General features: G+C 35.7%; 1 protein-coding gene across 1 annotated transcript in view; it reads left to right on the top strand.

The window, feature by feature from the left end:
* chrna6 (cholinergic receptor, nicotinic, alpha 6) overlaps positions 1 to 9,436 on the top strand; it is a 35,660-nt gene extending 26,224 nt beyond the window's left edge. The window contains exons 4-6 of the mRNA XM_088624538.1: positions 1,927 to 2,036; positions 2,230 to 3,229; positions 6,097 to 9,436. Of these exons, the coding sequence (XP_088480664.1) occupies positions 1,927 to 2,036; positions 2,230 to 3,229; positions 6,097 to 6,222 (1,236 nt within the window). The 3' untranslated portion in view covers positions 6,223 to 9,436. The remainder of the gene's footprint in view (positions 1 to 1,926; positions 2,037 to 2,229; positions 3,230 to 6,096) is intronic.
* Positions 9,437 to 9,665: the final 229 nt, after the last annotated feature.

Genomic DNA, 9,665 nt, shown 5'->3' on the forward strand with positions numbered 1-9,665 from the left:
ATCACAGTTTCAGTAGAGCGCACTGAATTATGTGGATACTCAGATTATATTTGAACAACTGTTGGAAATACAGTCTGCTTTTATCCAGTTTGAACTATACCAAGTTTATTATTTTAAGAGCTGATTACCACTCTTGATTAATTGCCTTTGTCACTCAGTCCATTTGTTTTGGTGTATTGTCTAAAATATAACATATCTTTTAGCATCTGTCTATAGAGTTTGCCGAGAGACAGGGTCATCACAGTCCCCTAATTAGGATACGACTGCATATACTGCTTTGGAAATCCCCATTATGACAACAGTGCTGATTCTGAGATTGCGTTTGAAAAGAGAATTCATATCATGTCCATAATAACATTGGTCGTTCAGATTGGAACCTTTTCTGCTTGTAACAAACTCACTGATGCCAGTGTTTTGATTATAAACTATTATTGATATGATTAAATTTCAATTATACTTAGCTTTTTCACATAGCAGTAAAACAAATGTATGCATATTGCTGAAAATGGTCACTTCTTTGTTTCAATAATATTCTTTATACGTTAGTTTGAATGATCTAATCTGGTTATTTCTTTCTGACTGTTAAGTGCACTTTCTATGAGAAAGTGTTGCTTTTTCAACATTTAAAAATGTATATTAAAAACAGATTTAGAAGAAATGATTACCAGCAGCATATCTGGGACATATTCTGCTTCTCGGATTGTAAGAGGCTCTCTCTCCTTTTTTCATCTTATTTTTGCTGTCTGATATTGTAAAAAATGTAAAAAATGATGCAGTTTTTTGCCCAAGAAAAAGCAACTTTCACTTTGCATGTTATGTTTCAAAGGAGAGTTAAGCCAGTTTGTGAAACCTGTGTATTTCAAACTGACAAGGTCACTAAGCTTATGCATAGATGTCGATGCATTCTATTTTAAAGCATGTTAGTCATCAACATTGTGGCTCAAATTGGTTTTAGCTTTGCTTGCCTGACATATGCACACAAAGTGCTTTCATTTCAAAAAGGCAGCTGTGATTGCATTAAAACATAATGTGCTGTATATGCAGCCGAGTCCATTTTCACACAGGGCAGTGTAAAAGTGTATTCTTTGTTCTGTTTACACATCCTCTGACATTTTCTTTCATTTATCTTTCATTCTGTTTTATATCAGCCTTTGATGTTAATGACTTATAAAAAATGTTTCAATTATACCATCTATTGCAAAATTATGTAAAGGGTAGCACATGGATTGCCGTGAATCTACTTATGATTATACGTATAGTACATACTGATGCACAATCACAGCCTTCTGAAAATATAAATATACCATATCGTATATGTATCAACATGTATTCATATGTGTATCCATTATTGACATTACTTGTTCGAAGAAGTCCAACAAATCTGTCAGCTGAGATCTACCTTTTCTAAATCCATGGTGACTATTCCCTGTGATATTACTTCCTTATAGGTGATCCTCTAGTTTTGATCTAGCAGTTGTTTCCTTAACTTTACATGTAATAGAACTCAGACTTTCAGTTTAGGCCTATTTGGACCAGTTTTGCCACTCTTCCCCAACACTGCTTGGGTGATATTTCCATCCATGGATTCTACCACCGTCTTTAGCTACTGTTGGAAGAGTTGCAAAATTGACTGTTATGTTAACTTCATGTTCAGATTCAAGACATTTAGACACCCTTTAAGAAACATCTTCACACATGATGTGTGCTTCAGAGATACTGAGACCTGTACAGGTAATGATTTCGATCTTCACTCCTACTGTATGTGCATTCACCTTTGTGAATGCAAACTTATTTTTTAAAATGTATTACGTGTCTGACAGAATAGTTCTTAAATGTGTCTTTTGTAGCCTTTTACTAAATCTCTATCAGTGAGGCCCACTGAATTTAAAGACACTCAGGTATACTACTATTTTCTTCTGTTTTCAGATTTGGAATGACTACAAGTTAAAATGGATTCCTGCAGAATTTGACGGAATTGAATACATACGTGTTCCATCCAATAAAATATGGAGGCCTGATATTGTGCTTTACAATAAGTAAGTAAAGAGAATTTTAGAGGCTGATACAAAAAATGTATGAGCAGTAACAGACTGAGACTTATATTACACTAACCTTTTACACTAACTACATATTACACTAACCATTTTTTTTGGAGGATCACAATATTTAATGAGTTGCTTATACTTCACCTCTTCCAAATAACATTTTGTTTTGCTCCTCTCTTATCAGTGCTGTTGGAGACTTTCTTGTAGAAGACAAAACAAAGGCTTTGTTGAAATATGATGGGACAGTGACCTGGGTGCCGCCCGCCATTTTTAAAAGTTCTTGCCCCATGGACATCACTTATTTCCCCTTTGACTACCAAAACTGCTCCATGAAATTTGGCTCCTGGACATACGACAAAGCTAAAATCGATTTGGTCTTGATTGGCTCTAAAGTCAACCTGAAAGATTTCTGGGAAAGCGGGGAGTGGGAGATTATCGATGCCCCGGGCTACAAACATGACATCAAGTACAACTGCTGTGAGGAAATCTACCCAGACATAACGTACTCCTTTTACATCCGGAGGCTGCCTCTCTTCTACACCATCAACCTGATCATCCCCTGCCTCCTCATCTCTTTCCTCACAGTGCTGGTCTTCTATCTTCCCTCAGACTGTGGCGAGAAAGTCACCTTGTGCATTTCCGTTCTGCTCTCCTTGACTGTGTTCCTACTTGTCATCACAGAAACCATCCCCTCCACGTCTTTGGTAATCCCACTCATAGGTGAATATCTGCTGTTCACCATGATATTTGTCACTCTTTCGATCGTGATCACCGTCTTCGTCCTGAACGTCCACTACAGGACACCCATGACGCACACCATGCCAGTCTGGGTGCGTTCGATTTTCCTCGGCATCCTGCCCAGGATAATGTTCATGAGACGACCCTTGGACCCGCAAACGCCAAAGGGCGTTTCTAAAAAGAGGAAAAACAGCGCATCTCAACAGGGGGCTATGAACTGCCTAGAATACGGAGAGAACAAACTGCCCAAAGATCAAAAGAAATGTCCGTGTCAGCATCCTAAAGAGCCCTCAGAGCCTGATACCAGTAAGCTGAGCCGACAGCTGAGCCCCCAGTCTATCAATACTGTGCTTGCGTTCTCTGTTGTCTCTCCAGAAATTAAACAGGCAATCGAAAGCGTCAAATACATTGCGGAGAACATGAGGAGCAGGAACAAAGCCAAAGAGGTAAGCTCTGTGCCGGCGCTGTTTTTACAGTACCTAACTGGCCTAATCGCTGCAATTGGTAAAATGATTTCTTTGAATGCACAGGTGAGAGTAAGAATTAAAAAAAATGCCGCACACATTCCCTGTAATGCTTTTATTTGAAAATCAGCCTGGCAATGTTTGTAGAATAAATTTTGTTTGCCTGGAACTACTCCACAATACTTCAGTATATATAACGATTGCTATTTTAATGCAGTCCCATTTCCGTAAAACTGTTCCCTACCAATTTTTATAAGACCATTGCTGGTTTTCTGAAATTAGGGAAAATGTTTAAATCAGTATATCTAACCCAACACAGAGTAACTTACAGCTAAAAACTAGTAGGAATATTAAAAAAGCACCAGCTTTACTTTGGGTCTTTTTTTTAGTACGTTTTCTAAGCTAAATTGTAGTAATTGGCCAAACACCAGTGGCTTTAAATGGTTTTTTCTCTCTTCCAAACCTCTTAAACACTTTATACTATCATAAAAAATCAAACATGAATAACTGTAGCTTTAACAATAAATGACACTTTAATGACATTTTAGTGTGATAATTTTGTATCTAGATGAACTGTGAGTTCACTTTACAATGCAGCATCTAATGAGGGTACCAGAGAGAGATCTATCTTTGTGGATAAATAGGTCTGACAGTCTTCTGCAAGCTGTCTTTATGTGATATGGAAGTCATATGCTTTGGCAGTATACTCTTAAGACTTAAAACTTGCTGATAACAGCTAAAACTTTGAGAGAAATCTACAAATGATAGGGTATCAGTCATACAGTTTCCACCCAGAGTACCTGTTACAGTGTACGTTTAAGAAAAAATAACGTAGTATACAATTTATATAATTTGTAATATTTGTGATTAAACTTCACATTTAAAAAGAAAAAAAATAGACTTTCAGGTATAAAATATTCACATTTATTTGGAATTTTCCTCACAAGCAAAAGGCAGTGACTTAATGAGATTAGACATATTATTAACGAGATATTAAATCAGTCAGAATTTCAAACATTTGTGTGAGTCTGTCCTTTATTTTGTGAATGTCTTTTGTCACTCCTAGGCAATATTTTTCAGAAGTGTGACAAATCCAATTTATTCCTGGGATATGTCATTTTACACTGTTTCCTGTAGTCAGTACAGTATGTACCAATCTGTACAGTCTCCTAATGTGACAGTGGTTTTTATCATCTGTCCTGTCTCAGATGTCCTGAGATTAGTGCCAAATTATACAGTACTTAACTGCATGAAAAACACAGCAAAAAATCTATCATCAGCAGAAAATAATTGTTTTCTAAATGTCTCTTACTAAATTGCCACAACCTCGTAGTCTGAAATAATACTTTCTAATGGGAATTCCATATGTAGAGAAGAGAAACAACCTTTCTGTTGTACATTTTACAGAAACATTAATGGAATTAGAACATAGCTCCATTCAAGAGCTTTAAAATAGCACCAAATTTCATTGCCAGTTTTTTTTTATAAACCTTGTGACCAGGTACAGTAAATGACAAGTGGGGGTCACTTAACTTAATGGTCTGTAGCTCAAGGGTGATTTATTTGAATGTTTACACTGTAGCCTTTTCTCACCATAGCTCTAATAACTGTTTCATATAATTCAAGGTGGACAGACAATGGGTGAAAGGTGGACAAACCATGTATAGGATACCAGTGTATCACAGGGCACAGACACGCTTACAGAGAGATTAGAGGTGCCAATTCCTAAACTGATTGTTTTTGGATTATGGAAGGAAACTAGAGCCATGTGATCACTTGAGATCATGCAAACTCTATGTAGAATGTGCGCAAAAGTGGACTCAAATCTAGGACCGAAAAACTGTGAAGGAGCAGAGCTCATTGACACTCCACAGTGACAGACGTTTTGGTTACTTATTTCATAAAAAGTGAGCCTGTTAGTTCCAGAATCCATAGGACAGCACCTAGCATTCGTGAGTCTTAATTCTAATTCATAATTAAGAAATTAGGAATATTTGAACATTTGGGATTACTCTGTGTAGTTTGTTACCCATCAGGATAAAGCAAGGATTGGATTTAGGAATAGAGTTTTACTATTAAAATGAATTTTTCTGTGAAATTAAATTACAAAAGCCATAGTTTGTTCCGAGTAATGAAAAAGCATCACCTCACTCACTTTACGTACCCTACTTTATTTAAAAGTCTTTATATTTAAAATGTTGAGACTTCCCAAGACTGCTATAAAGCCATTATTATCTGCACAAAAAACACAGCCAAAGCTTGTAATCAAGGTTCCTGTTATCCGACTTACAGTTTCCCCTGTATAATTTATTGTTGTGCTGAAGAAGACGTACTCAAATCAGTAGTTCTCAGTCCTGGTCCTTAGGTTTCTGGGTTTTTTTTTCTTCTTGATGAGCTCTTAATTAGTGAGGCTGATTTATCCTTTTAATCGAACTCCTTGCATGATGAGACCTTTTTAATGTGTTTCTGCAATCGGTCTGTTGCGAAAATACTCTGCAGTTTTTTGCCGTTAAGGAATTCAGCAGAACCATTCACCCCTGAGCTTTCTTGTTAAGTGCTTGCTGTATTATTTCTAAATAAGCAGCTCTTCACAGGCAGTCAGTTAATGATGTCCAGACACAGGTGGGACCTGCCAGAAGAAAGTTCTCTAAAGGTCCAATTACTGTACAGTCCACACACCTAAATGAATGCAGAAATTGGTTCAGGGTTTGTAGCAATTATCTTGCTACTTGATCAGCTGTAAATCAATAAACCTAAATGATCGAGTGTAGAACAAAACCAGAGGAGAGGAAAAGCTGTTATGCCATGTACCATTTCTGTTTCACAAACACGTTCTGTTTCCCTTTCAGGTGGAAGATGACTGGAAGTATGTGGCCATGGTTATTGACAGGATTTTCCTTTGGGTATTTGTATTGGTCTGTGTTTTGGGAACACTGGGCTTGTTCCTCCAGCCTCTTATTGGCTTCTTTAAATAATTCACCATTGTTTGTAGTACCAAACATTGCACGAGAACCACTGGATCAGTAAACCTGAATTTGTGTTGTACATTAAGTCACTTCAGAACATTTTAAAACAGATTTGTATATTGAGCTATTTTTTCCCCTTGAACAGATTTGAAGCCTTTAAACTGCTTAGCAGTAAGATGCATTTTAGAATAAAAAAAACAATCTACAAGATCTTTAAGAAATACAAGAAAGAAAAAAACAGATTACTCAGGGTGTTTTATTCAAGAGAAGTCTTGCACTGTAGTACAGTTTGTCACTTTTCTTAAAGGAAAACCACCTTCATTGAAGAGCTGTTAGTAATCAGAAAACCTAAACTAAAGTGTTTCATTTAAAAAATACAAACGATTCTTGTTTGCTGGTTTTGTGATTCCCACTGTGGATGCAAGTTACACACATTTCTTTGGTGTCCAGTCTGTTATATCCAGCCTGGCCATTGTATTGGATTATTTTTCAAGCAAAACCTTTTGATGTATCTGATCCAGCATGAAATTAGCTATTAGTAAGAAGCATCTCATTTTGCACTGTTTAAACACATTTAGTGTTAGACTCAAGTTCATGTTACAGGAACATCAAGCTGGACACCCTGAAGCTAATTCAACAGCCACGATCTTTGTCTGTCATTATCTTGGCATCATCCATAAAAGGCTCTGTGCAAACTAATTTCCTTGCTGCAGAGAAATCTGAAATTTGAGGCCTAATTTGTATACTCATGACATCTTTGTTTTATTTTCTTTTAAACAATATATATAATTATATTTATTTCTTATTAGTGGCTACGCTGTTCTTAAAGGTACCTTATAGGACACTCAAAGATAAAATATAGAATTCATTTTAAGATTAAGATTCTTATTTTCTTATTTCTTATTTTCTTCACATTCACAACTTCTCTCGCAATTTAGCTATACAATCTCAAAATATTTCATCAGTCTCATTCAAAACCCTATAGCATTCCGCTCCCCAGTTGTTTTTAAAATGGTTATTAATTACATTAATTAAATGAGTGTGTCTAGAAATATACAGTATCAAATACATTGATACTTCTAAATTGTGACCAAAAACATTTCTTTACGAAATGATGAAACCACATCATGTACAGCAAAACGTGCAATACATATTCAAGATTTAACATTTTTGATTAGATATTCATTGATCTTTAATGGGAAGAATTTCCAATTAATAATGCTGGAACTGCAGTTTTAAGTTTGTGAAATGTATAATGAACAAGCAGAGGTTAATTCCATTCTAAGTAGTGTAAAAAAGAAGAATAAATCATATTTTAGCTGTGGAGACTTCTACAGGCAGGTGAAAGCATATTCATTCCCAGCAGAAGTCTTCTCATGCCTGAAGGAGGCTTTGCAGCCAAAATATTGTGTTATTTTATTCTCATGCTGATGAAGGTCCCTAATCTAATAAGCAGAAATAGTTTCTCAGGAGACTGATTACTGTTTGCATTAGAGGAAAACAGCCACCCGACCAAACACTGTAGCTGCATGTACTGTAGCAAAAAGCACAAAAAGTTCATGTTGCAACTGACATGATAGGTCATTTAAAAAACTAATATAAATAATAGATTTTGGAACTTCCCAGGGAGCTTTTCACAGTGTAAATGTCGAGTTTTGTAACCAAAAAGTTGTTGGTTCCAAGTGCAATCCTTGCGCCACAAAGTAAAAAAGGCACTTCAGCACAGCACAGTAATGTGTACTAAAACTCTCCATTTATGGCTCAGTAAAATTTTTATTGCCAGTGAAGGCAGATTTGTTTTTCACATTCACATTCAAAAACACATTTATGTTTTTCAGAGTGGAAGAATAACTCTGGAGTCTCAGGTGATGAATGCATGTACAATTCGAATACTGTAATTTGTTTCTAGACAACATTGCTCTCACTGGAGCCCTCCATTCACCCTGTCACAAGAACAGCTCCTTTCCTTGGTAGCCTCTCTGTTCTGTTTCTGTTTTATTCTGGTTGGGTGGTTTCTCAAGAAACTAAAACCAGAAATGTTTAAGGGGAGTGAAGAGTGATTTGTAATCCAAGTACATAAAATAAATTGTATACAAAGGCATTTCTGATCAAGGATAAAGTATTTTTACTGGATATTAAATAGTACCTAAGAATTTGTTAAATACTACGGGGACATGGAGGCTGTCAGGAGAAAACAAAATTAATAACATTACATTTAACAATCTGACGTCTTTCTTACAAAACATAAAAACAGTTTGGATCACCAGATTTTTTGGATCTTTGACCTCAAGTCAGAGGCATGAGCCCTCGCCATAACATTTATTTGGGTAGCTCAACTGATTTTCAAGACTACTGTTCTCCCAGAAGAGACCACCGCAATCTTTATTGTGGCAGTCCATGTTCTTGTATTTACCGAACAGACATGACTTCTAATTTTCTGTCTGTTTTCAGTGACACATCTTCCTTCTGATGTTCAACTCTGTTTGTTTTGAGATCAAGCGCTACATGAGAAAAAGCATTTTCACTATCCCTTCACATAATCACAAAAAAACTCTTATTTTAAGACAGTCATACAGAAACAAAGAAAGGTGAAGAATTGACCTCTTGCGATGTTTGCATATCAAGATCATATAGTCACGAGCTCTCCTAGCTAGGTCCTACCTAGCGTTTAGGAGGTACATTCTCAAAGATAAGGTTTATATACTGGCATATTTGTTCTTGCATACTGTATATCCCATTTTATGTGATGTCACATCTTCCAGTTTAATAAAGAAAATTATATGGCTCCTTTACAGTTCTTTTTAGAGTTCTCTTTTAGACTCCATTCCTCCAAATTACTTCTCTGTGGGGTTGATTCCATGGGACTCTTTATTGTAAAAATATTTTTTCACACTTATCATTAATTGTTAGCCAAACTGCTGTTTATTACTACTTGTGTATTTAATAACGATTTAAGTGTTAGTTCTGTTGTGCAGTTAAAGCTTATCAGTGTCATTACACAGTTATTTTAATAAAAGTCTGTAATTGTACAATTGTAATTTTTTTCATATCAGTACATAATTCTTCTTTTTGTTTTATGTGTCTATGTGGAATATTTATCACATCAGGAAAGGCTGTCACAGAGTGCAATATATTCATTTTATTTATTTCTTAAGAAAATGGCCGTATGAAAGTCTTGAGATCATATTTCTTGTCTGAATTTTAAATAAACACCTTAAAACTATCTGGAGAATTATTTTTTTTTCCCAATATACAATTGTTCTACCTCACATCTTCTGTATCTACTGTACCTTTCTGTCTAATTAATTTTGCTATAAATTATCTAATGCTTCCATAAGTGTGAGAAGAAAACACACATTTACCCAAGGGTTGTACAGTATTTGAAACACAATTTCATTCTTATCTTTTGATAGATTAAATGTCCCAAGGCCAGAGTAGCTCACGGATTTTCA

The sequence above is a fragment of the Lepisosteus platostomus genome, chromosome 1, assembly GCF_059453375.1.
Source record: "Lepisosteus platostomus isolate fLepPlt1 chromosome 1, fLepPlt1.hap1, whole genome shotgun sequence".
Lineage (NCBI taxonomy): Eukaryota > Metazoa > Chordata > Actinopteri > Semionotiformes > Lepisosteidae > Lepisosteus > Lepisosteus platostomus.